Raw genomic sequence first — 27,650 nt, forward strand, 5'->3', positions numbered from 1 at the left:
GTGGAGAGGGAGGGTCAGGAAAACACTGTCCACAGGACACTCCAGCCTGCCCAAAGCCTCCTGCTGTGGAGAGAGGGGCTTTGACAAGGAACACAAAACAAAACAAAACTTACCAAAACGCACATGTGAGATGCTCAGGCAAGTACAACATTATCTGAGATACATTAGTAAATATAGGAAAACTGAAAACACAGAGCACAGAAGATAATGAACCACACCCCTGAAAAGGTGGACAGAATCCAGGGCTTGCAGCAGACTGCAGAGGTGCTGCGCACATCACTCCCTAAACAGGAGAATGGGACAGCCTGGGTTACAAGTGTGGTTCCATACTTGTAGCAGAAATGGAGGAGGTTCTCATATATTAATTTTAATTTGCTTTATCAAGTCAAAAGCTGATTCACCTGTTGTGATTTTAGAAGTTAAATTTGACATTTATACTACCCTAATATTTCTTAATCCGGCATCTGTGGATACATGACTCTTTTGGCCCACGTTTAAAGCAGCAGTCTTTGTACATGTTACATTCTTCACAGTTGCAGTGAGGTAAGGGATTCAGGCGAGGCAGAGACGGAAACAGAGAGATTGGTACACAGAGGAAAAACGAAATTGAAAGATGTTACAAACCAGAAAAAGTACTCCTTAAACTTTAAAAAGATGGACAATTGTGCATGGAATCAAAAGTGTTTCATGTCCTTCATGGCTAATCAAAAAAGAAGGGGAGGCCCTCAGAATGAACTGTATACTTAAGAAGACAGCATTGTGAAATGAACAGATCTCTTCAAGCTAAAGAGTCATTTATCCACTATGTAATTTCTTGGGAGTTGAAAAGTTTCTTTCAAAACAGGCCCATAATCTGGCCCACCTTAAACAAACAAGTCATAGGTCGCTCAGATGAAGATAGTTAGCATTTCCTCTTAGTCCACACATCTTATTTGCTCAACATATAGAAATAAAATGTTACTAATTTAACTTAAGCAAAGACAGTATCTTTGGGACAGCTGTCAAATAAAAACACATGACTTATATTGGTAAACAATTCATATTTTCTACCAGTTTGTTATTATTCCCTCGTTTGATATTTTAAATGAAAACTGATCTTCTCATTTATGGCCTAATTCAAAATAATTTTTGAACTGTCTGCTTTCAAACCTCTCTAGCTAAAAAGAGAGCTCTCAGGTTGAGAAGTCAGTCTAAGGCTGGGAATACAGCTCAGCCTGCTCACAGTCTGCGTGCTTTACCTGCGCGAGGCCCTTTGTTCTATATCAGCATCACCCCCTACACACACACACACACACACACACACACACACACACACACATCACCCCCTACACACACACACACACACATCACCCCCTACACACACACACACACACACACACATCACCCCCTACACACACACACACACACACATCACCCCCTACACACACACACACACACACACACACACACACATCACCCCCTACACACACACACACACACACACACACATCACCCCCTACACACACACACACACACACACACACACACATACACACACACATCACCCCCTACACACACACACACACACACACATCACCCCCTACACACACACACACACACACACACTACACACACACACACACACACACATCACCCCCTACACTCACACACACACACTACACACACTACACACACACACATCACCCCCTACACACACACACACACACACACATACACACACACATCACCCCCTACACTCACACACACACACACCTAACACACACACACAGTACTTTTCTACTTTACTGATATGACAAATACAATATGAGCATAGTTTTATCTGTCTATGATACTAGTAGGTTTTTAACACCTCATGTTCTCAACTTAAATATAGAAATTCTCATACAGATCTTTCATCTGCTTGGATAGAGTTACACTAAGATATTTTATATTATTCATGGCTATTGCAAAGGGTGTTATTTTCCTAATTTCTTTCTTGGCCCCTTTATTATTGTATAAAGGAAGGTTTCTGATTTTTTTTAATTAACTTTGCATCCTTTGCTGAAGGTGTTTATCAGTTGTAGGAGTTCTCTGGTAAAATTCTTGGGATCATTTACATATACTATCATATCATCATCAAATAGAGATACTTTGACTTCTTCTTTTCTAATTTGTATCCCCTTTGTATCTCCTTTAGTTGTCTTATTTCTCTGGCTAGAACTTCAAGTATTATATTAAATAGTTAGGAAAAGAGTGGACAGCCTTGTCTTGTCCCTGATTTTAGTGGAAATGTTTTAAGTTTCTATCAAAGATTCAAAAAATATACTCTTGACTTTAAAGTGGAAACTCTTCCACGTTCTAGAGAATTCTATGGAGAACAAGTTACCCATTATGTATTTCTCTAATAGAATTTCAGAAGTAGGCCTTATATGCTTAAGGCAAGCACAGCTTAGAACTGTCTTTTTAAAAACAATTAAGAGGCTAGTAAATCTGCTTTTCTCATTGCTGCATCCAAGTATGGCTTCCCAGCCAATAAAGAAAGATGTTGAAAAGGAACAGGCGATGTAACTTAATAAAACACTGGACCTGCTATTCCTGGTGACAAAGGCTGAGGTAGAGGAACCACAGGTTTAAAGGCAATCTGAACTGAAGAATGAGTTCAAGAGAAGCCAAGCAAATTAGTGACACCCTGTCCCAAAACAAAACTTGAGAGGACCAAGGAGGTCTCTCAGGGGTAAAGCACTTTCCTAGCACACAAGGCCCTAGATTCAATCCCTAGTATGGAGCTAGGGAGTGGGGAAGCGAAGAGTACAGAAGGTGACACCTATAGCAGGTGACACCTAAGGCATGAGCACCACTTTCTTCACGAGTGGGATTAAACTCCATAAAAGGTTTCACAGAGCGCTCTGCTTTCTGCCCTATGGAGATAGTGTCATTCCTCCCCAGAAAATGCAGGAACAGGATACCATTTTGGAAACAAACAATAGCCCCTACTGCACAGTAGTCTCAACTTAGATTTACCCACCTTTACAACTGTGAAAAAAACAAACTGTTGTCCTTTATAAATAATGAAGTTTATAATGCTTTATGATATAGTAACACAAAGAAAGATAGCTGACATTTCACTATGTCTTCAAGTAGGGAAGAACACACCCTCTATACTAAATCACTTCTATATACTGAATCAAAACATAAAAGCAGCCCTCTCCCATACTATTAAACATTAACATTTTCATTACTCTCTTCCAATGACATCCAAATTCTCCAATAATTCAAATTTTAAATGTCATTGCAACATTCCATGGAGCAATAACTACATATAGTCTCATTTTTGTTACTTCTATTCAATGTATAAATCTCTGTTACTATTTTCTACTCGAGCTCAATGCACAGTCTCCAATGCCTCTATGGGAGATGACAGGGAATCTACATAAAACAGACCGTTTTCTCCAAATTCTTCATGCTTTCTAACTTTAAGATTAGTTTATACTGAAAATTATACTACATAATGGTGGTGACAGACTGTCCAATATTCTAACTACATACTGTAATAGCAGAAATTATGAGCCCTGAGCCCATTTCAAAACTAACTTTGTGTAATATGTGTATAGAAAAATAAATTTTATACAAGACTAACCAGGAACTGATTATTGAACCTCTTGCACTTAAAAACCCATATTGGAAGTTTTCCATGATAAAAATACTTTTAGAGTAAATGTTAAGAATGAAATGGATATATTCTTAGAAGTAACAAAAAAATACAATAATGTATTTGCAACAAACCAAGAAATCAATGAAATATCTTGACATAGAAAGAATATTTGTTAGTTATGCAATATCCATTCACTGATACCAAATGGACACTAAAACCATGCTATAAAAAAACAGTGACCAAAAAAAAAAAAAGCACTTACATGAAACAAACATGAAACAAATTCACAACATACTTCCAAGAGGAAAGCATAAATGTTACAACATAATATGTACAAAACTAAACTATTTTCACATTTTTCTTTGAATGTCAGTGAACCTGAATGGTCACAATGTATGCTGGATCAGTTACTCTTATTGGTATGACAAAATATGACAAACAGCGATATTTTTAAACTTTATTCTGGCTTACAGCTTAAGCAGATCAATTCATTGTGGTGGGAAAAAGGCATCAAGAGCAAAAGCAGGGTGGCTACTACCCCAACGGCAGTCAGAAAACCGTGAGCAGGAAGTGAGGCCAGCTAGCAACCCTCCAGTCCCACTCGTAGGAGCCCACTCTTCCAGCAAGCCTATCCCCGAACGTCTCCACAGCCTTCCCACAGCACCACCATCAAATTCCAGAAGAGCCAAGCCTACACAAGTGCTGCATACTTCTTCGTCCACTGCTATGTCCCCACATGAAAACCTGCACTTGGCAGTGAGCAGAAACTCAAAGATCTGCAACATGCCAATGTTTTAGTATCCATGTTTTACCAACGGGGAAGACTCCACCTTCTCTGCTTTCATTTCATCTTTTAAAATATGTTTTATCTAGATTGGTTTAGTATTTTGAAGTAGGATCTCACTATATGGCCTTGGCTAGCCTGGAAGCTGGTGTGTATACCAGGAAAGCCTTGAATCTAAAGCACTTAGATTTTCTTGCCTCTGCTCCAATGCTAGGATCACAGGCGTGCACTACCATGCCTAGAAAATGCATTTCTTCACTGACTGAGGAAAATGTCTTAAACTGTATTTCATATTAAAATAAAATAAAACTTAGTTTCAATAATTCAAAAAAAATCATTCCATATAATGGAAGGGGGTGGGGTTCTTCTATAGATTGAATAAAATGACCAGAGCAAGCAGGAATAGTAAAAAACGGTATACATTCACTAACCTTGTTCCTGTGGTTAAATTGTACTACTGTAGTCTTCCTTTACCAAGGAAAGTTAGTTCTAGACTGAATTTTTAATATGGGTTTAATTATAAAATCAGCACTGAAAAACTAACCCATGGATCTGTTTCGTTCAACAGATACCTATGGAGTTTGTGGGTAAACAGCCCAGTCCCTGGGGTAATGCAAAGAACTGAAAAACAAGCCTTAGCAACTGAGAGGGTCCTACTCTAGTACAAAAGAAAAAACACTAAAACTAAGTGAAACACAATAATGAACATTAGGGGGCTGGAGAGATAGGTCAGTGGTCAGAAATGCTCGCTACTCTGAGGACCCAAATTTGGTTCCCAGCGCCCATATCAAACTGCTCATTCCTGCCTAAGATACAGCCGCAGAGAACCCAGTGCACTATAACCCCGGCAGGCAGACCCACACGCATTTGTCCACTAACACAGAGAACCATACATCCACAAATAAGATGTAAATTAAAAAGGAAGATAAGTGCATTAGGCAGACCTGGCAAGTGGCTCTGTAGGGAAAGATAGCTGCAGCCAGGTCTGATGACATTAGTGCAATCTCCCAGAACCCACAATCAGAAGAGAGAACCGAGTGCTGCAGGTTGTCCTAAGGTCTCCATTTATATGTTGTACAAGCATGAGCACATGCAAACACATGCACACACACACACACACACACACACACAATCAATCAATCAATAAATAAATAAAATGAAATTTAAAATTAAAGAAAGCACTTTGGAATGTAATTACTAGGCACTTTCTGGCACTGTACTACTGCAGTGAGAAGTGGTTTTACTTCTCATTTATACTTACTGAATATTTATAGTCTTTCAGGTAATTACTCGGGAATTAGACCAGAAAACTAAAGCTTATGTGATTTACTCAATTACCTTGGGAATAAATGCAAAAGAGAATCAAACCAAAGTCTCTCTAACGTATAATAGTGTTAGGAAACTATTAAATAAAATGCAAACAATAATTTTATTAATTCTGGCATGAAGTGAGAGATGTTTCTTAAGGATATCCATTTATAAATATTCACAAAAGAGTCTATCATCAGATCCACTTGAGCAAGTTTAAGTGACTTGGTGTGTTGTGTTTTGACCTCGGTGCTGAGTACTGAAGGAACTTAGGCAAGCTCTGAAGTTGCAACAAGGCCAGGATATACTAGAGATAACCAGATGTCGGGAGGCAAGCGTAAGAACATAAGCAACAGAAAGCAAGGGTACTTGGCGTCATCAGAACCCAATTCTCCCACCATAGCAAGTCCTGGATACCCCAACACACCAGAAAAGCAAGATTCAGATCTAAAATCACTTCTCATGATGATAATAGAGGGCTTTAAGAAGGACATAAATAACTCCAGTAAAGAAATACAGAAGAGCACAGGTAAACAACTAGAGGCCCTTAAAGAGGAAACACAAAAACCAAACCAAACAAATGAAAGTATTCTACAAAGTACCCAAATCATGAGTCACTGCCACACACTCCTCCGTGCTATCTGTTTATAAAGAGCATGAAGTAGAGAATAAGAGAATGTAGTGACACAGGTCTTAAAACACGTGATCCAGCAGCCACACTACTGAGCATGTACACAAGGAAAACAAAGCCAGTGCTCTGCGCTCTCATTCCTTATATCACTATGTACAATCACCAATACACAGAAATAACCTAACTAGTAAACACATAAAGAAAGGTAATGTCACTCTAAAGACAATGCCATTTCACCATGGAGAAGCATGAAATCTGCCATGTGCACGAAGAGGGATGAAACTGGACACCACTAGGAACTGAAAGGGTCAATGTAGGGGAGGGGACCGTGACAGAAAACTTGGTAAGGTCGACTGGATTCAGAAACCCCGGCACCCACCTGAGGACAGTAGGTGTTTCATCTACTACAGAAAAACCTACTCAAGATTCCTGGCCTGGAACATGTGACCATGACTCCTCACATAAAGAACTGGCAACTGGTCACATAGCACAGAACACAAGAGTTCTCCATGCTAATGAGGTATCTAGATGGGCCCTGAGGGTTTAGCCAAAAGCCTCCCTTCCTGAACATTCCTTCCTCAAAAGGTATTTAATCTCTGGTCCACCCTAATGAAACTGTATTCTACACAATGAACAATCAATAAACAGTTTGGAACCAAGGACTGTCTCTCTCATCAAGAACCGACGTGGGGGAAAGCCTTCACCATATAGAGCCACTTAGGCACTCTGTCTGGACTCCTCCCCAACAGTTAACTGGCAACAGCCAGGTTTGCTCCGCCCCACAGTTAGCAACAACCAGGTAGGCCTGGCCCACTATAAAAGGGGCTGCTTGCCCCTTCTCCTCTCTTACTCTCTTGTTCTCTTACTCTCTTGCCCCTTGCTCCCCCACTCTCCCCACCCTAATCCCCCCTCTCTCCACATAGTCATGGCCAGCCTCTACTTCTCGACTCTCTCCTTCTCTCTGCCTTTCTCTGCCCCTACTACTCTCTTAACTCCCCTCCCCATGCCCTAAATAAACTCTATTCTATACTATACAGTCTTGTGGCTGGTTCCTCAGGGGAAGAGATGCCTAGGCATGGACCCACAGAGACATTCCCTTCCCCCATACCTCACCACATCATCTTAGAACATATCTTAATTGCGCTTTATCTTTTTACAATCACAACATTGCTTAAGTATCCTGCAGAAGGCCCCTCTGCGCTCCCAGACACTCTCCACGAAGCAAAGCTGGAGTCCCCCCACAACCCCATCCCCACCAGGACTCCTCTTCACCAGCCTGCACCCCCTTTCCCGATTCCTTGAACTTCCAAGCAGCGTCTGGGTGTCCAGGAGTTAAGAAACATCAGCTTTGGCCTCAGCCTACATAGTTTCTCACCCAGGCTAGGGGTCCCCAATGTAGGCTGTGTTCTCCCACCCCTGAGCAGTGCACTGGCACTTCCTGCAAGTCCAACACCTGATGTCAGTGTAGGGTGAAATGCAGACTAGCTCCCTGAGTTCCCTCTGCCCAAGCGGAGTTCACACACCACAGCAGCAAGACAACACAAAACCACATCTGGCGCCAAGCAAAGGCAAACCCAGCTAACGCTTACCATAGCTGGCAACCCACACAGACCCACATCATAACTCCCGATTAAGCAAAGATGGTGAGTAACCCCTGGCACTAGCCCACAAGACTCAGGCCTTCCCACTCTAAAGACAAGACACTCCAAATGGACAAGTAACAAAAACTCCGATCCCAACCCCCCACCTAGGCTCTCCCTACAAAGTGCCACCAAGTCCCTATGCTTCTCTTCCGGCTCTACTTTTAGGGTTTACAAAAAACAACACCCTGCCTTCTAAAAATACCAAGAAAAACCACTAGGGGCCGAGGGGAGGGGGGCCTGCCTTCTAGGACAAATGGCCAACAGCCTTAGCATGGCAGAGCAGGCTCCAACCCCTCCACTTAGGTGAAAAGAGCCCAGGAAGCAAACACAATGGATGAGGTCTTGTTGCTGAGAATTCGAAAAAAAAAATGCACACCTGAAAACCTTAACCCAAAAATTCTCATGTTTCGTTGTTTAAATGCTTGTTCTTCTCCCTAGCAGGAACACCTGAAACAATGTCCATGCCTCTTAACCCAAATTTTTCATGATTATTTAAATGGTTTTTTCCTCTAACAGAAACACCTGAAACAATGTTCCTACCTTTTAACCCAAAATTGTTCCAAAATGTTTTCAATTTGTTTAAAATTTTTTAAGCTTCAAAAATTATATTTAATCTACCCCACAGGTAAAACCAACTATTTTGATAACCATTATTTAACTCTTAAGTAATAACCAGTTTTTTTTTTTTACAAACAAGCTGTTACAGCCTATCCCAGAAACATAATTAATATGTTTTCTTCCTCAGCTATCCAAAGCAGATAAATTCTCAACTCTTCCCTCTGCTTTCCTTAATATAGCACAAGTAACTCCCCACTTAAAGGATTCCTTCCAGAACTAAATTTCTCAAACACTCTTGCCTTTTTTAGGACCATAGTAATTGACCACCAATGTGCTCCCAAACTGTTAACAGGCTCTCTTGACACTCTGCCCCTTTCTCTCTCTGACCCCTCTTTCCCCTCCCTCCCCCATGTGTTCCCAGACAGCCTCTCCTCCTCTTCCTCCTCCCACCCTCCCTCTCTCTCTCTCCCTTTCTCTCCCCCCCCTTCTCTGTCCCTTCTCTTTCTCTGCCTCTACTCCTTCTCAATTCCCCTTCTCATCCCTCAAATAAACTCTATTCTATACTAGACCCATCACATGGCTGGTATCTTTCAGAGAGGGTGCCTCAATATGGTCCCAGAGAGGCATCCCCTCCATATACTGTACCACACTCTATAAAGCATATCTTTGGCTTTATAAAAAACACATTTTGGTGCCATAACTCAGATTCACAAACTCACAGGTTCATATCTCCTGCACCGCTGCCACGTGGACTTTGTAGCTATCAGATCACTAGGCCTACCCAGCCAAACACCAGTGAATTGGTAAGCTCCCCACCCCAACTATTCAGAGTAAACAACCCCTGGTCCAATGGAAGGGCTGTTGAGCTCACAGCCACCCTCTGGTGTCCATGGGGACAGCGATATTAACAGTCATGACTGGCCCTCCTCACTGTCCCTTTGTCTTAGGATCTCTTCCCTTGGGCAAGCTCTCTTTCTCTCCTCGAGATGGTTTCTTTCTCTCACTGCTGGAAAATTCTAAGCCTAGGTAAACCACTCTCCTGCTGGCCAGGAGCTCAACCCTTAAGGTTCCCCTCCTGACAACCTGGTGATCTGGGCGGGCTGCTGCAGTTCCTACTATCATATTTATCTTCAAGATGGCGGTAGGGATAATTGATAACTTCTAATCTCACTCAAAGGGATGTCTTCCCTGCTACTTCTAGGCATCCTACTGGGACACCTCCTGGTCTTAAAGGCTTCCAAATTCTCAGGCTAAACTCCGCCCCAATACTCAGTAGATAATTATTCTAAATGGCTACTTAACAGTGCTTTGAAAAAAAAAAAAAAAAAAAAAAACTTTCAGTTCTCACCATCGATCCGAAAAATGTAAGGTTTTCTGTGTAAGCTTTTCCCAACCTTCACTCCCACTGCTTTATTCCTCTGCTCTCAGCTCCTACTCCTTTGACTCTTAACAGCACTCTCCCGATTTTATTTTAAACTTAACTCACTCTGTTGTTCTCGATTACCCCAGTGATGGGACAGCATGGTGCTGGAGCAGAGTTGCTGGGAGGCAGGCAGGGCACAGCCACTGGCGCCACCTGACACCCTTCCCAGAGCCCTCGCACTACCACCACATGCCAGCCGGCTCTCCATCTCTTGGTAACCTACTCTACTCTGGCCTGCATGGCAGAGGCTGCCTGCAGTGACAGGGACAAATCTCCTCATATGTACATAATGAATAATGTGTCTATTTGTCTCTGTATATTTGTCTCTGCTGATACATAGCCATGCTTCTATAGATAAATACCATTCCACTCTAAGGTATAACAAACAGGTGATTTTCCTCCACAGGTGAAGCTATTGCTTCTTAGCTCCAGCACCACCTTGGCTGACAGCAGCCTGATGACTATCTGCCACCTTTGTTATGGACATTCTCCACTTGACTTAAAAGGTCTCCAAAGACACTTTTCAATTAAGATATCACTTTCATATTATTTCTATCCTCCCTTTGTAAATAATAATTTTAATATTAATTTAAAGATTTACAACAGTAAAAAGGTTAAAGATCACTGCCTTAAAGATATGTTTAGCCTTGTTTTTGCTACTGTCATTACTATCATTAGGTTACAATATACTCTATTTGCTAGAAACAATCTAGATGAAATAATTAAAAACAAACAGATTGTCTAACTCAGCTATATTTAATAAATATTAGCTCTCAATTTGTCAGAAATCTGCTAAGTATAACATTAAATGTTGAAGCTTAATATGACAGAGACTTCCAAATCCTAACAGTGATCACCCAAGGACTCTGAAAAAGATATGAGCACAGCAGAAAAGAATTCTACCTGAATTGTGGTATGATAACCACTAAGAAACACTGCTCCATTGCCTTGCTCGCTGCCAGGGCTTGGCCTACACTGTGGACAAACAGAGGACACCCCGAGAGTTACATAGCTCATACTGCCTAAGTCAAGGTGGGCCATTTCTCCCACATCCCCACACACACACAGGAAAAAGCTCTCATCTTCTGGGCCCGATGGCCAGACTACCTCTTCCCGAGTCTGATGGAGGCCACGCAGACCTGAGAGAACTGTTTAGGTAGTGGACTATAAACCAACCTCTGTCAACCTCTGTTACAGCTTGACAGCTAGAAAACAGCAACTAGCTCCTTACCCCAAGGTAATACACCACTGTATTAGCTCCTTAATCAATCTGTTAACTAGTTAAGACCACCGGATCATTCATCAAAAAGACAGAGAGGTCTTTAGCCTTGTTCACAAGCTTCAAGATAAAAGATAAACAAGACATAACCTTTCACAGATGTAACCTTCTGCTACTTGTACATCTAAACTCAGTTTCCAGTGAATAAGTGGAAGTATTTCTTCCCCTTTTTATGCCACTCCCCTAACATTAGCCAACGTATTTCTTATAAATTAGCCTAACTCTAATAAAACATTCCACTATAGGATCCACTGCCCAACACATGAAAAGAATAAATAGTGCATGGTTTCACTCAAATAAAAACCTAAAAATATCATTAATCCTGGGTCAATTTGCCTTGAGGAACTCTCACTGTTTCAACAATGCATCCCCACTAGCAGTGTGCAGGTGTTACAGCATTCTAGCAACTTGCACATACTCCACTTTCTGAGTTTGGTCTTGGGGTTGAGTTTTTGGGTTTGGTTTTTTTGTTTGTTTGGTTGGTTGGTTGGTTGGTTTTTTGTTTTTTGGTTTGTTTGGTTTTTTTTCCTTGCCTTGCTTTTTGTTTTGTTTTCTTCATAAGTATGAGTATTTCACCTGCATTATGTTCAGGTACCACATGAATGCCTGATGCTCTCTGAGGCCAAAAGACAGATAGATCCCCTGGGACTTGAGTTATAGGTGGTCATGTGCTGATATTTAGGTATTAAAAACCAAGCCAGGTCCTCTACAAGAACAGCAAATGAGCCCTCTTTCCAGCCAAGGTTTCTAGTCCCTAAAGAAAGGAAGATATCCAAAGATGAAAAGGTATCCATTGCTAATGAATCAGTAGGATTAGCATTGTAAAAATGGACATCTTACCAAAAGCAATCTACAGATTCAGTGCAATCTCCATCAAAATTCCAGCACAATTCTTCACAGATCTTGAAAGAAAAATTCTCAAATTCATATGGAAAAAAAAAAAAAACCACAGGATAGTAAAAAATGATACTGAACAATATAAGAACTTCTGGAGGTATCACCATCGTGTAGTACAGAGTAACAATAATAAAAACTGCATGGTATTGGTATAGAAACAGGAAAATGGATCAATGGAACCGAATCAAAGACCCAGAAATAAACCCATACACCTATGGACATTTAATTTTTGACAAAGAAGCCAAAACAATACAATAGAACAGGGAGAGCATCTTCAATAAAGGGTGCTGGTCTAACCAGGGTTCTACATGTAAAAGAATGCAAATTGATCCATATTTGCACAAAACTCAAGCCCAAATGGATCAAAGAAAAACTAGATACAATGGATCTAATACAAGAGAAAGTGGGGAAAACCCTTGAACTCAGTGGCACAGGAGAAGATTTCCTGAACAGAACAGCAAGAGCTCAGGCAATAAGGTCAAGAATTAATAAATGGGACCTCATGAAACTAAAAAGCATCTATAAGACAAAAGCCACTACTGTCAAGAGGTCAAAACGACAGCCTACAGATTGAGAAAAGACCTTCACTGACCCTACATTCGACAGAGAGCTAATATATAAAGAATTCAAGAATTTAGACCCCAGAAATCCAAATAATCTAATCAAAAAATGGGGTACAGGACTAAAAAGAGTTCTCAACAGAGCAATCTCAAATGGCTGAGAAGTTTAAAGAAATGTTGAACATTCTTGGTCATCAGGGAAATTCAAATCAAAACGACTCTGAAACTCCACTTTACACCAATCAGAATGGCTAAGACCAAAATTCAAGTGGCAGCAAGGATGTGGAGAAAAGGGAACACTCCTCTATTGCCGATGGGATTGCAAGCTTGTACAGTCACTCTAGAAACCTCTATGGTGGTTCTTCAGAAAATTGGACATAGTACTACCTGAGGACCAAGATATACCACTCCTAGACACACACCCAAAAGATGCCCCACCCTGCCACAGGGACACATACACTACTATGTTCATAGCAGCCTTATTCATAATAGCCAGAAACCAGAAGCAAGTCCTTCAACCAAAGAATGGATACAGGAAATGTAGTACATTTACACAATGGAATACCTTACTATCCAGCTATTAAAAACAAAGACATGAATTTCACAGGCAAATTAATGAACTAGACAATATCATCCTGAGGTAACCCAAATCAAAACAGACATGCATGGTATGGACTCATTGATAAGTGGATATTATCCAAAAAGTTCAAAATACCCATGATATACCCCACAGACCCAAAGAAGTTAAACAAGATGGCAGGCCCAAATGAGAATGCTTGAATCCCACTTAGAAGGGGGAACAAAAAAGTCATGGGAGGCAGCAGGAGGGAAGAATCTGGGTGAAAGAGAGGAAGGCAACGGGACTAGGAAGGCAGGATCAGGCATGGGGAGAAGGAGAGAGGTCTAGATGGTCAGGAAAATGAATGGAAATATGCAATTACCAGTAGTGAGGGGTGGGGAAGTCACAGAAACCAAGGATGAGGGAAGTTCCCAGGAGTTAATGCAGATGACCCTAGCCGGAATGCCCAAAAGTTGGGATATAGAACCTAAAGAGACCACCCCCAGTAGTTAGATAGGACCCCCCCTGTAGAGGGATGGTGTCACCAACCCACCTACAAAATTTTTGACCCAAAATTGGTCCTGTCTAAAAGAAATGCAGGGATAAAGATGGAGCAGAGACTGAAGGAATGGCCAGCCAGGGACCAGCTCAAGAACCATCTCCCACAGGCATACTATTAATAATGTTATGTTGTACATGCAGACAGAAGCCTAGCAGAGCAGCCCTCTGAGAGGCTCCACCCAGAAGCTGACTGAGACAGGTGCAAATACTCACAGCCAACATTGGAGCGAGGCTGGGGACCCCTGTGGAAGAGTTAGAGGGAAAAGTGAAGGTCCTCAAGGAGACTGAAGACCAACAGTGTCAACTAATCAGGACCCCTGGGAGCTCCTAGAGCCTGAGCCACCAACCAAAGAGCATACATGGGCTAGTCTAAGGTCCCAGGCACATATGTAGCAAAAACTTGTCTGGCCTCAGTGGGAGAGATGTGCCTAATCCTGCAAAGACTTGATGCACCCGGATGGAGGAGTTGTTCTCTCAGAGGCAAAGGGGAGGGGAAGGAGGGAGAAATAAATAATTTTTAAACAATAAAAAAAATAAACATTCTCTAGGTCACATATAGTGACAAAAATGAATCTACAATGTCAAACATCTTTTCTATGTCAACTAGGGGAAGTACATTTTTCCTCAAACTACTAAAATTCAGGGGTCATCTTTTTCTGCTCATTTCTGCTTTTCAAAAGCTAAACAATTTATAAATGTTCAGTAAATGTTTAATTCTAGATGTTTATGCGCCCAAGTGAAAGCTGTCCCTGTAAGTCCTCAGAGAGTTATGAATATCCCTAAAGATGCTGACCCTATCAGAACCACATTCTCTAAACATTTTGGAAATTATCTTCAGAGACATGTACTTTACAAGATATACTTTATTTAACTGCCCTGTAACTTTCAGAAAGGTATTATTACAGAGACAAATATACTAAGACAGAGAAGTAAAGCAACTTGTCTGTCACTGCACGGCTGTGCAGAGGAGCTATTACTGGAACTAAGCCCTACCTGCCTTTGATGCTTTTAAGCATCTGCCTGTGTCATGGTTCTAATAACAGATAGATACAACCCGATGCCTTATGTGCATTTACCTTTAGAAAACATATTAACGGGGGAATAAGTTAAATGCTGTCACTACAATGTGCCTAGACCATCTAAGAAAACAGATACAATAGAAGAATTTTTTAATTAAATAAGAGTGTTGTTTTCAGCTCTTTCTACTTCCTCTCAGATTGGGCTCTTTGCCCAAATGTTCTATAAAATTATACTTTCCTGGCAAGGAAATCAAAGGGAAAAGATAAGATTCTTCTCTATCCTTTCCTCCCCGAGCTCTGGTTTTTGTTTTCTGAGAATGTTTTTCTATTTCCCGTCAAGTGGAAAGTGACATTATTCCTTATTGTTTCTTGTAAGAAACTTACATGAAGTTAGATACTCCCTGTCCCTGAAGCATTTCACTGCAGTCACTTTCTTAATAACTGATTGTTTTCAAAATCTGCAAGTTCAGATGGACAAAATGACAGATTTGAAAATGCCTGAACATATCCATGTCCAAAAAAAATAAATAAATAAAAGCCCAGATGGGTATGATGATGCACCCTGTTAAAGTCCAGCACAGAGGGTCATCCTCACTACATAGCAAGTTCAAGGCCAGCCTGGGCTACCAGATCTTTACTGGGGTGGTTGGAGGGATACAGGTACTTCCACATGAAACACACAACACACAAGATCTACCTGTGGATCTACCATAGGGGGAAAGAACCACATAATCTGCACCAAGACACTCCTTACACTTCAAACCTGGATCAACTCACAGTTACTGCTTGTCACTTACTTTCCCCAAACCTCAAATATTCCTAAACTGATATAACGCCCAACGAACCCTCTAACAGAACCTTCACATCAAGCCAAGTTCACATGTGGACAGCAGTAAAGCGTCTGAATCATTCAACAGACTGTATCTGACTCAGTACTGTGCAGCAGCACTCACATGCAGGCACGGGAGCTGTGTAGACAACCACTGCTGTCTGCAGTCTGTACAGACTGCTCTGCTTGCCCCCAGTGCTACACACGTTACTTCTCTACACTCCACAGGGATTCCATTCCTTCTCATTTTTTTTAATTTCTTAGAAATCATGAGTATAAATTTTGTTCAAAGCAATAACATCTCTTCACTCTATAATCCAAACTGTATGGGCTGTTGAAAATGTAGACACTCTAAAGTTGTCTTTTACATTTTCTGTATGCACAAATACACTTTAATATACAGAAGACAAGACAAACTTAAATTCTACTCAAAAATGTAAGGCCTGAAATCTGGCTGTTGGTTTGGAGTCTTTTATTTTTCTAGATCCTTTTCACTTACAAGTAGTTACCAAAAAGCACTAAAAATGAGAAACTAGAAGTTCAGACCAAACTGAAGAACATGTAGTTAAAGTCTACAGTCTTTTATGTACCATTTGAGTCTATACATATCCAACTTCTGACTCAAACTTAGGAAATCCATGTAATAGAAAGGAACTAACCAAAGAAAAGATCTCTGCCTTAATCAATGCTCTATTGCTGTGAAGAGACACCATGACCATGTAGGCTTAGTCCAGTCATCATGGCAGGAAGCATGGCAGCGCATATGCAGACAAGGTGCTGGAACAGGAGCTGAGAGTTCACATCTGGATCCACAGGCAGCAGGAAGAGAGAGCCACGCTTGAGCTTCTGAAACACCAAATCCCAACCCTGATGACACCCTTCCTCCAAAAAGGCCACACTTATTCCAAAAAGGACACACCTCCTAGGAGCGCCACTCCCTAATGACCAAGCATTCATATATACAAGCCTATACGAGTCATTACTATTCAAACCATAAGCTCAAAATTGATAGTGACATCATACTTTAACAGAATGAACCAGAGTTCTCCTACCTTCAGTTAGTACCAGGATGAGGGTTTTAATATATCATTTCTCACCAAAAGAAACTAGAGCTTCTTGGAGAAACGGTTAAACCCAAATCTGGAAGAGGAAATGGCAAGTGTTTTTTCACAGCAGACAAGAAAATAATCAAAGACCATCAGGGCCATCTTCTCTCCTAAAATGACTGACAACAGACAGAAAAATTTGAGCTTAAAGGTAATAACTGCAGTAGCTAAAAATCCATCTCCCCTCAATGGCTCTTAAGACAAAGAAAGAATGTGTCCCTTATGAAGAAAGAAAAGAACTAGCTCGTTAAACACCAGCAAGCAACAGAAAAGAAACAAGTACTTATCCTGTGGTCTTTTATTAATGATACCACTGGGAATCAAAGAGAAAGTGAGAGGAAGTAGTTTATAAATACAATCCAAGTAACAAATGAAATCAAAATGATTCACACAGATTTCCACCATTTTGCAACACCAAATAAATTAAAAGAAATAAATACTAACCATTAGCAGATGCTGCTCCCTGACCCCTAAAAATGGGAGACAATTAAACATTAAGAGACTCATAAGGTCTTGCCAACCCCACCTATAACAATGCCTAAGGGATCCAACTTGAACCTGATCCATCTCTGAATCCAGCTGCCCATTTGCTGGAACTACACAGCACAAAGAAGTTAGCCAGTCTGAGCCCTGAGTAAGCAATCAGGAAAACAGATTGTGAGAACCTACAGCTCCAACGACCTGGGTTCTTCAATGGGGAAAGAAAAAGGACAGAAGACTAACAGCCCCCGTCATAACTACAGGTTATTACTGAGAATGCCAAGATAATGGTTACTCTGTGGAGAAAATGCTCCTGCCTGGTTATTACAAACATGTCTGTCTTAGAACAGTTCCCCGGGCAGTATGTGTGTGTTGCACTGGTTTTGATTCTGTAACATCTAAATATCTGACCATATCTAAAACAAGTTAGGTGTGCTTCTGTGCTTTAGTCTGATTAAAGCAACAAGCAAAGGAATGACTCTAACACCCAATTTCCCTCCTTACGTGCTTCCTCTTCCAAGAGAATCACCTAGCCTCACACTTGAGACCAAGACAAATCACTTTTCTATCAGTGTAGAATTCCAAGACAGAGATTATAGCCAAACCTGTTCCTCTCTTAGTCCCCCGGACTCAACCCCAGATCCCAGTGTTCAAGCCCAGAGGAGTCTGGGCTAATTTGCCTTCTTCAGTCACTAAATGTGGACTATCAGTGAGTACTTCATTTCTAAATCCAAACTATAACTTTTATCTGTCCACTTACTTTCCTCTCCACTGACTACACCAGCTTTATGGATAATTTAAGTGCCTCCTGTTTCTCTGTGTGTGCATTTTATTCATATTTTATGTTTTATGAGTGTTTTGCTTGTACATGGGGTTTCTGACGGTTGGAGCTCTCATGTGAGAAGAAACCAAACCCAGGTCCTCCACAAGAGCAGTAAGGGTCTTTAACTGCTGAGGCAGCTCTCAAGCTCTGTTTTATTATAAACTCTTCATGATGTACCCCGAGTAAACATAATGGCCTCCTTAAAGTATAAGTTCCTCAAAACCCTTCTTTAAACTCTTTAATGACAGCCCACAACATCTGGCCTAACTCCAATCCCTCCCTCCCATCGCAGACATCACTGCCTCTGACATCATCTCCCACCTGCTCCCATCCTCCCAGGCCATAATGGTCTTGCTTCAGTCTCTCCTTCATGCAATCTCACATCCTTCCTGCATGCTGAGTTACTCTCTGAGTCACCATCACCACCCTCCAACTGAGTTTCTCAGTGTCATGCTGGAGTCTAAACCCCCATCAGGGACCCTCCTCCCGGTTCCCTATTTAGGTTCCACTGCTTGTCTGTGCTATGTCCAGCTCCGGAAGCTCAAGCTCCACTTGGAGATGTGACAATATACTCAGCAGTTGGTACTGGGAAGCAATAGATAAATAATTATTTAATGTATAAATAAGCAAGCATATGAATGAACCCAACACTGAAAGCCACGAGTAGTGATCACTAAGAAAATCAGTTTTCACAAGAAATAGGAGAAAGAATAAACAACATATTATGTGGCTCAAGAGAGAGAATTCAGAAAATTTTGTCCGTTATCTTCAGTTTATGCCGTCCTCAAATATATAATTAGTCAATGAAGTTTAACAAGTTTAACTTGCATTCCTTTCTAATTGTACTGTGTGCTAGGTCCACTGACTCAGAAAACGTTCTGGTCCTAAAAGTGAAAGGTGACCTGGATACAAAATAATATTCTATGTTTTAAATACAGAAATCTTCCATCCTTAGAACACAAACATTTAACAATTTCCACAATTGCACATGTGTGTATCAACATTGTGATTACTGAAAATTGTGTTCAATTTGCCTCTACTTACAAAGATGTCAAATTAACCCATAGACTAATTCAGATCCCAGTGTAGTGCTAACTATATCAATTGTTAGTTATCATCTGGCAATCCTCATTTTCCTCTGAAGTTCTTTTTTAAGATATAATCTTTGATGTACTTTCAAAAATTCAAAGTAATCTGAGCTTTAATATTCATAGCACATAATAAACATAACTCCAAACATGTCTGTTTCCATATCTGCTACATCCATTCATTTAACTTGAGACTATGTTGTTGTTGTTGTTGTTGTTGTTGTTGTTGTTGTTGTTGTTAAGAAAATATTTTAAATATAGAATCTTTGTTCTAGGAGCTATGGGCTTCTTGAAATTAGAATAATCCTAATACACATATGACAACAAAGAAGGGTTTTTTTCCTTTGAAGTCATAAATAAATAAAAGATCTAGCCCAGAGCATTACACTCTCTGTTAGATTTTATTTATTTTCTCCTGGGGAAGGAAAATGAAAAGTCTTCCTTGTTACAGACGGTGGAACTAGTAGTCAGAACTGAGGTCATCAACTCTATGGCCGGATGTTTCTCAGAACACACCAGGAGACAAATGACCTTTGCCTCACGGCAACCTTCACATATCACATATTCCTTCTTAAACATCAACTATCACAGGTCATCACTTCACATTTCCCATACTTTAACTGGACACACAGAATTATTCCCAAAGCAGGACATTTAAGTAGTGTCCTCAGTCTCCATCATCTTTTCCATCTCGAAAATGTTAAGAGAATATTTCTATAGCATCTATGAGTCACTAGTGCACTGCCCACCTGGCCTCCCTGAACCATCATCTCTATTAAGTACAACGAAGATGGCAATGAAATCAGTCCCCAACCATCACTAAAATATACACCAACAATGTTTTCTCAAACCACAAATCATAACTCCCTAGTAAAACATGAAAGTAATTCAGTGTAAGATCATCTTTTCTTAAAGAGACAAACCAGAAAACAGAAATCAGAAAACAGAGCATATTTCATAAAACTTCTATTCTGAGATACAGACACAAGCACACAGACCCATATACATACACACATGCAGAGGAATCTCTGTGTTTATATTTTAAAACATGTGTTTTGAAAATGAGTAATGTATGGTCATCTGATGTGATAACATCTCTAGTTCAACAAAGCCTTGTTTCAAACTAAGTTTTTTTAATTCTTCAAATTCTATCCATTCATTTTTCCCTTTCAATCCAAACAAAAGGTATTCAATTTAAACTTTTCACTTTTAATTCAAGAATTTAACACATGAATATATTGCACTTACATAACTTCTACCTCTCCCTCCCAATCAAATTATCTCTCAAATTTATGACCTCTTCCTCCGTAAACTTTGGTTATATGTGTGAATGATATACACACATATGTATGTATATTATTATTAATCAAACAACCTAATGAATCCAATTAGTTAATATTGCCCATATGTGTTTAGGGCTGATCACTTAAGGTCCAGCAACCTCACAGTTTATTAACAATCTATAACTTTGTCTAACTTGTATAGAGATGGAGCCTTGTATACCAGCCCATGCTGGCATGTCAGCTACTATGGTCTCATACAGTCTTATGCTGGCAATCATCCTGTTAAAAGTTCATAATGCAGTATCCTTGATATCATGTCCAGAAGCCACACTCTCAGCAGTCCGCCCGTCATATGGCTCATTCCACCCCTCTTTCAGGACACTTCCTGAGCCTGAGGTGCAGGGGCTGTATTATGTATGTCCCATTTGAGGCTGAGCACTCCAAAGTCACCTCTCCTCTGCATTGTGACCAGTTCTGAATCTCTGTTGCAGCCTCCATCTGCCTACTGCAAAAACACAGCTTCTTTGGTGAGGGGGGTGTACTTATCTATTAGGTTAAGGACAAGTATTTAGAACAAGGTTAGAAATTATATTACCTTAGAGAAACAGAAGAAACAGGCTCTCCTCTGGTCTATGGCCTGTCCAGCTGTGGGTTCTTAGCTAGGTTTCCAGTACCAGGCATGACTTTCCAATTACACAGTGGGTGGCAACCCCAAGATGTAAGATCCACTACTGCATTGTTAGGAAGATCTTGTTATGGTTCTCAGGCTTTATAGTTATGTAAGACTGCTGATAATCCTTCTTCCATGACAACTTGCATAGCACCTTCTAGCATTATGAAGACAAGCCCTCAGGGAGGAGGCTTCTAGGTCAATACCAGCTTTATTTCTCCAAGCCCTGTGACCAAGGCATGTGGTATCTTCAGCAATAGAGTCTTACCCTTCAAGATCTGACAAGGAATCATGAGCAATGGCAATACCTATATTGTCTGGGGAGCTCTTGGAGCTCCCTAACCAACAACTCAAAAGGAGTTATCTCTTGCCTGGCACTGGAGACTTTGTTAGATAAGTCTATAGCTCCTGGGTATACACTATCATCCATGTGGGGTGACTCCATTTAAATGTGTGTGTGTGAGAGAGAGAGAAAGAGAGAGGGAGACAGACAGACAGACAGAAACAGAAAGTGTGTGCATGTTACATGCTGATGTCCATCAACTGACAAATAGTGAAAATGTAGTACATTTACACAATGAAATTCTATTCAGCTGTAAAGAAAAATGCAATAACAATATCTTCAGGCAAATGGGTAGAACTAACAATATTATACTGAGTGAAGTAGCCCAGAGTCAAAAAGATAAGCAGCATATATGCTCTGGATCTTAGTTCCAAATATTTAGGTTTGGGTATAACCCATTGGAGTAACCATAGAAACCAGCGCAGTAGACATGGGACAAGGGGAAGGAGCTGTACAGAGGGAAGAGCGGGACACAGAGGCTTTGTAAGGGGAAGAGGGAAACAGGATGAGGAACTTAGGAGGAGAGGAAGAAGGAAGGGACAGAAAAGGGATTGATAATACCAAGGATTAGTCAAGAGGCCTTAGGAAAACCTATTATTAGGTAAGCTTACTTTAAAATACATATGTAATTTATTAAAGCCTTCTTGAATGAGCATTGATTACTTCAAAAAAGAAAAAAAAAAAAGCCAGAAAGATGGCTCAGCAGTTAAAGGCACTTGCCACAAAGCCTGACAACATGAGTTCAATTCCCAAGACCAACATGGTAGGAGGAAATAACTGGCTCCCACATGTGCATGTGTATGTGTATGTATGTGTGTGTGTATATATATATACATATACATACACATATGCATATACATAAATATATATCACACAAATACAAACATACACTTTACTTCAATAAAGCTAATTGCAGCATAATCTGGTTCATAGTCATATTTTTTCTTTTACTTCAGTACTTGTAAATCCTATGCCTCATTTCTAAAGAACAAAGAATAAATTAATCATTGCCCAAAGTCACTAGAGACTCAGTTTGCCTACAGTCTCAATGTGCTGCTGAAGTCTACTCACCTGGAAGTGTTCCATAGGCCACTGTCACAATCCTCTCCATAAGGAAAAGGTGATTTTATTCACTGGTCTAACACAGATCAACAGAAGTGTGGGCTCAACTCCCCAGAGCCACAAAAATTGAGCTAAATAAACTAAAATAGGATTAAACTGGAACCTGCCCTAAGTCTTCCCCCTAAGTTAGCTCTGCTAAGCTGTTTATGAGTCTGAAAGTTCACCAAAGACAACTCCATCTTCAGCCATGAATAGAAATATCTGACTTATGATTATTTTCATTTTCAATTATGCAAATATTCTCTGAACCGCTAATTCTTTTACTTCCATCTTCACTTTCCTTCCTTCCCATCATCCACTCATAGCATTTCTTCAGTTTACAGCTTGAAGTTGCCTATCGTGAAAGGATGTGTCAACAGCTTACTCACACGCCTTTCCACTGTCTTCACTGTTCCACATCAACTTTTTCTACTACACGCTAATTAATTAATTTCAAATTTTACATAATTTTTATTTAAAATTTGCCAATTTTAAATATAGTTGAAAGCAAGACCCATTTGGTAAATCATGTCTCTCTGACAATGATAACCATCCTTGCTTCAGCAAAAATTATACAAAATGCTGCAGAATGCTGGGCCATCTTGGGGGTGGGAAGGGATGCAATTGAGAAGAGATGCATACCGAGGGTTTCATATGTATTTAGAATATTGCATTTCTTAAGCTGAATGCTGATACATAAGTACTTATTAAATTAGTTCTCATTATGTTTTAGATCCCTAAAATTTTGTAATGCAAAAAGAATATAGCACACAATCAAATGAATATCATATTAGGAGTCCTGAGGAGTATCTCAGGTTGGACAGAAGTATTCAGAGAAGAAACTTTTGAAGCAGGCTTTAAAGGAAGAATAAAACAGACTACAGGAAAAAATGATAATGCTGATAGCAATAACAAACCTTTCTTTCTTTCTTTCTTTTCTTTTCTTTTTTTCTTCCCTCCTGCCCCCCCCCAACCTCCCTCCCCTTTGAGACAGTATCTTTCTCTATAATCCAAGCTAGCCTGGACTATACTGCATGTAGCCAAGGCTGCCCTCAAATCTATAGTGATCTTCCCTTCTCAGCCTATGGACTAGGATTACAGGCATGCACCAGCATAGTAAGCTGACACAAACTTTTTTAAAGGAACGGCACAGATCAAAGCAAAACTAGGCAAGCCCCTGCCCTACAGCCCAAATAAAGGCTTCATCTTGTCAGATAGTAACAGAATGAGCTGGGAGGAGACCACAGACTGGATATCTAACAGAGGGGAAAAGCCAAACCTGGAATGATATTTTAGCAAAATAAACTGGAAACTACATGCAGGAAAAGTAAAGCCAACTGTGTTCTATGGAGTCCTGGTTCTGCAAGACAGCAAAGGGACAAGCGTCTAGAAGCCAGGCCCCATACCCTGCCACTACTTCAAAGCACAGCCCTTCCACTGTCAAACAGTTTTTGAAAAGTGCAACACGGAAGTGCCCAGCTGGGAGGCACTGCTGCAACTCAAGTGTGTTAGTCCCTCTGAAATATAGTAGTCATCTTAAAAATGAGAAGGGGAAACAAAAAGTGAACCCACAAACTTGTTAATAGAAAATTTTCTGGGACCTAATGGGAAACTAAATAAAAGGAGGAAGGACTAGCCCCACATGAAAAAAAAAAAAAAAATCAAACCGTCAACTAAGAGCAGCAACTAATCATACTGGCTCAGACGAGAACAGCCCAGCTCTGCCATGGAAATGCTTCTGAAATACTAAGACAGTGATACTCCCGGCATTCCTACTGAGATTAGAAATGGTGAGCAGAGGGATCCAGAAGGTGTAGAAACAATGACCACTATGTGATAGAATTATAAACGGCACCACTCTACATAATAAAGGAATATACCACTTTTGCAGCCCATCACATCTGGTGCTCTGAGTTCACTTATAAATAAAATACAAGCTACCACGCTGAACTGAACATGCTGTGAAGCACTTCACATGAGCCCATTTCATTCCCATGATACAGTTTACAGGTGAAGACATTTACATTTAGAACTAGCATAGGAAGTGGTAGGGCCAGGATTATTATTTCCAAAAGTGAATACCCAAAGCAGGGTATGTAGCAATCTTATCACATAAAAATGTTTCAGATAGACCATGCAGATGAGGGTTCATGAGCCTTCTAAACAGCAGAACAAAATACCTAATGAGGCTCTGAGAACAAAAGCCCAACATTAAGTCACAATGAGTAAACTTCCTAGCAAACAATAAGATTTCAAAAATGGTAGTTATGCTTCATGATAGACAACAAAGGTCAAAGAGGCTACACAGAAACTCACTGTCAGTAACACACAAGCTTCAATTTGGTGAATTCCTAGTCTCTTCATCTATAAAATGAGATTTTATAATCTTTTTCTAATGCAACCTACTGCATAGAGTTGTTGTGAGGATAAACACTATTAATTTGGAAATGCTATAAAATAAAACACTGAGATACTAAGATATAAAAGATTAGCAGTCTGTATCTTTTGCTTATTGCAAATGTCTTCTTGTTGGGACACCAAGATAACGCACTAGATAAAGACACCGGCCACCAAGCCAGATCACCTGAGTTTAAGCCCCAGAACTCAGTGAAAGGAGAGAAACAACTCCTGTAAGCTGTGCTGACTTACACACACGTCATGGCCTGGGTTTACAGAAACACACACACATGAGGTGGAGGGCAGGGATACCAAATCAACAAAATGGAATTTTAAAAACAATCCCTTCCTGCACAGGAACTATATCCTAGTCCCAACTATTCCTGAGTCAAAGGCAGAAGGAGCTCTTAAACCCAGGCACTCAAGCCACACTGCACAACATATGAGGGGAAAAACAAAAGAACTAAAAGAATTGCATTTCTAGATTAAAATGAGTCTTTGAAGAAATGGAAATTTAAAATGTAAAGTTTTATGTGCAAGCATGGCTTTGTAAAGTATAAGTCACGATGGAATTGTCACCCACAACTTCTGATTGTCCAGGTTCACTAATGTCAAGTGCAGGCATTTTCTTACAGCTATAATGAAACTGATAATTTACAGTACAGCCAACCAGCACAGATCTTTTATTTCAATTCAGTCATTCCAGCTGGCCTATGCCATAGTCTCAAAGATCTCCCCTTTACTGCCCTTCCAAAACAGAAAGAAAAAAAAGTTTCAGGTTTTCTTCTGTTATTGTGGGGAAGGCGAGTATCCAGGGACTACCAGAGGAAAGACACCAATAACATGCTAGAATCTAACAACTGACTTGCTTCCAGGGCCCAGAAGGATAGCCTGTCCCTTCTGGGAAACTGTCCACATCCTCCCCTTTTTTGCATCTGAACAGATGGTTTCCAGAAACCAAGGCTCACATGTCTAATCACACAATTCACAACGGTTCTCAAAGTGCCTACCTTTTTAACGATTCCACCTCATGAGTCTAACACCTTACATCTAAATATCTCTAGATATTAGAGCACATGAAGACTTTAATCTTCACTATAGCACTCTCTTAGACAGTTTTGTAAATTATAAATGAAAGTGAGGTTAAATGTTTTACCCAGCGTCAAACAATTATTTTATTCATTCATGGAGAACAGGGAGAAGACATTATGAACGTTTATCAATGGACATTTAGTTTCCTAAGATGATTGAAATGATTAGTTCAAACATATTGTACACAGATGCATCCAATATGTCCATGATTAAACATAAACAATATATAGCATACCAAAGTATCACTGTTTTTATGTGCAAAACTATATGGGGGAGAGGTTCTAAGTTAACATTCCATCTATCTTGGATCCATAAATTCTTTAGAACTTTGGGGGGAGGGGGGAAACACCTGTCATTGCTGCACATCCATAATGTTTTACATTCTGCGTGGCTATTAATATACTTAATTCCTTAAACTGTAAATAAGCGATCTGTCTTCACAAAGTGAATGGTTATATTATTAAGAAGACTTGATCGAGAGAGAGAGAGAGAGAGAGAGAGAGAGAGAGAGTGTGAGAGAGAGAGAGAGAGAGAGAGAGAGAGAGAATAAGAGAAGCGTGCATTGATGTCCTTATCTCCAGGTTTCTGGAATTTACTACTCAAACCCTCCTAGCCACCAGAAGGGCCGGGAACCCAGCGAGGGCCACTCAATTTGCGGCGCACCAGGCCCTCAAGACGTCGGCACGGAGACTCGGCGTCCCCTCTGGGTCCCTGGCCTCGCAGAGGGACGGAGCCGAACGGTGGGCGCCTGGACCAGGCTGCGCTCAGCGCCGAGCAGGCGGGGACAGGGTCGCGGCGGCAGGCCGGGCCTAGTAGCCCCCGCCCCGCGCCGCTGCTTCCGTCCTCATCCCGCTCCCGCCGTCGTTACCTCTTGGACGCCGGCGGCTGCTCCATGGCGGCCGGTGGCAGAAAGAAGGGCCGAATGGACCGTGAAGGCCGTAGGGAGGAAAGGAGCCCGGGAGCAGCCGGCCGAACGCAAGGGATCACACCGGGAAACTCGAACCAACTTTCACGTAACTCCGCGGCGGATCTCCCTCCCGCTCCTCAACGCGGTTCCTCCCGGCCGCCCCGCCCCGCCCCTCGGCCGTGGCCTGCAGCTCCGAGCTGGTGGGAAGAGGCCGGCGCAGCGAGGGTGGGCGGGACGGAGCGCGGACAGGGAGGGTGGGCGGAGCGTGTCCCGGGAAAGTGGGCGGAACCTAGCGCGGTCCAGAAGAGTGGGCGGGCCCTAGCTCAGCCAGGGATAGTGAACAGGATGCGCCCTGGAAGGCGGGCGGGCCTTAGCAGGGCTAGGGAGGGTGGGCGGAGCGCAGCCCGGGAAGGGTGGGCGGGTCCAAGCGCTGGTGAGAGTAGTGGAGAAAGGCCACCAAAAGGAGTGCCCAGCTCAGAAAGAAGATGTCTTGCTACCAGAGTGAGACTTTGGCAACCCAAAAGCTACTGTGCTGGTGGAGGGGTGCTAGTCCACTAGAGATTTGACTCATTTCTCAGGATTCCCCAAGAATACATGCCAATCATCTTGTAAATCTGTTTGAAGTAAAACTGCCCTCACTTCCCTCTCTTGTCCTGTTTATAATTATTAGTTATTATT

General features: G+C 41.1%; 1 protein-coding gene across 6 annotated transcripts in view; it reads right to left on the reverse strand.

Moving 5' to 3' along the window:
* Stk3 (serine/threonine kinase 3) overlaps nt 1-27,289 on the reverse strand; it is a 280,384-nt gene extending 253,095 nt beyond the window's left edge. For 2 of the 6 annotated variants that reach the window (NM_019635.2, NM_001357821.1), the window contains exon 1: nt 26,934-27,213. In NM_019635.2, the coding sequence (NP_062609.2) occupies nt 26,934-26,959 (26 nt within the window). In that variant the 5' untranslated portion in view covers nt 26,960-27,213. Of the gene's footprint in view, nt 1-26,933 lie in introns of all 6 variants that reach the window. The other 4 variants (XM_030248670.1, XM_030248671.1, XM_006520120.4 and 1 more) reach the window with 4 other exon arrangements.
* Between the last annotated feature and the right edge of the window lie 361 nt (nt 27,290-27,650).

The sequence above is a fragment of the Mus musculus genome, chromosome 15 (genome assembly GCF_000001635.26).
Source record: "Mus musculus strain C57BL/6J chromosome 15, GRCm38.p6 C57BL/6J".
In the NCBI taxonomy this organism is placed as follows: Eukaryota; Metazoa; Chordata; class Mammalia; order Rodentia; family Muridae; genus Mus; species Mus musculus.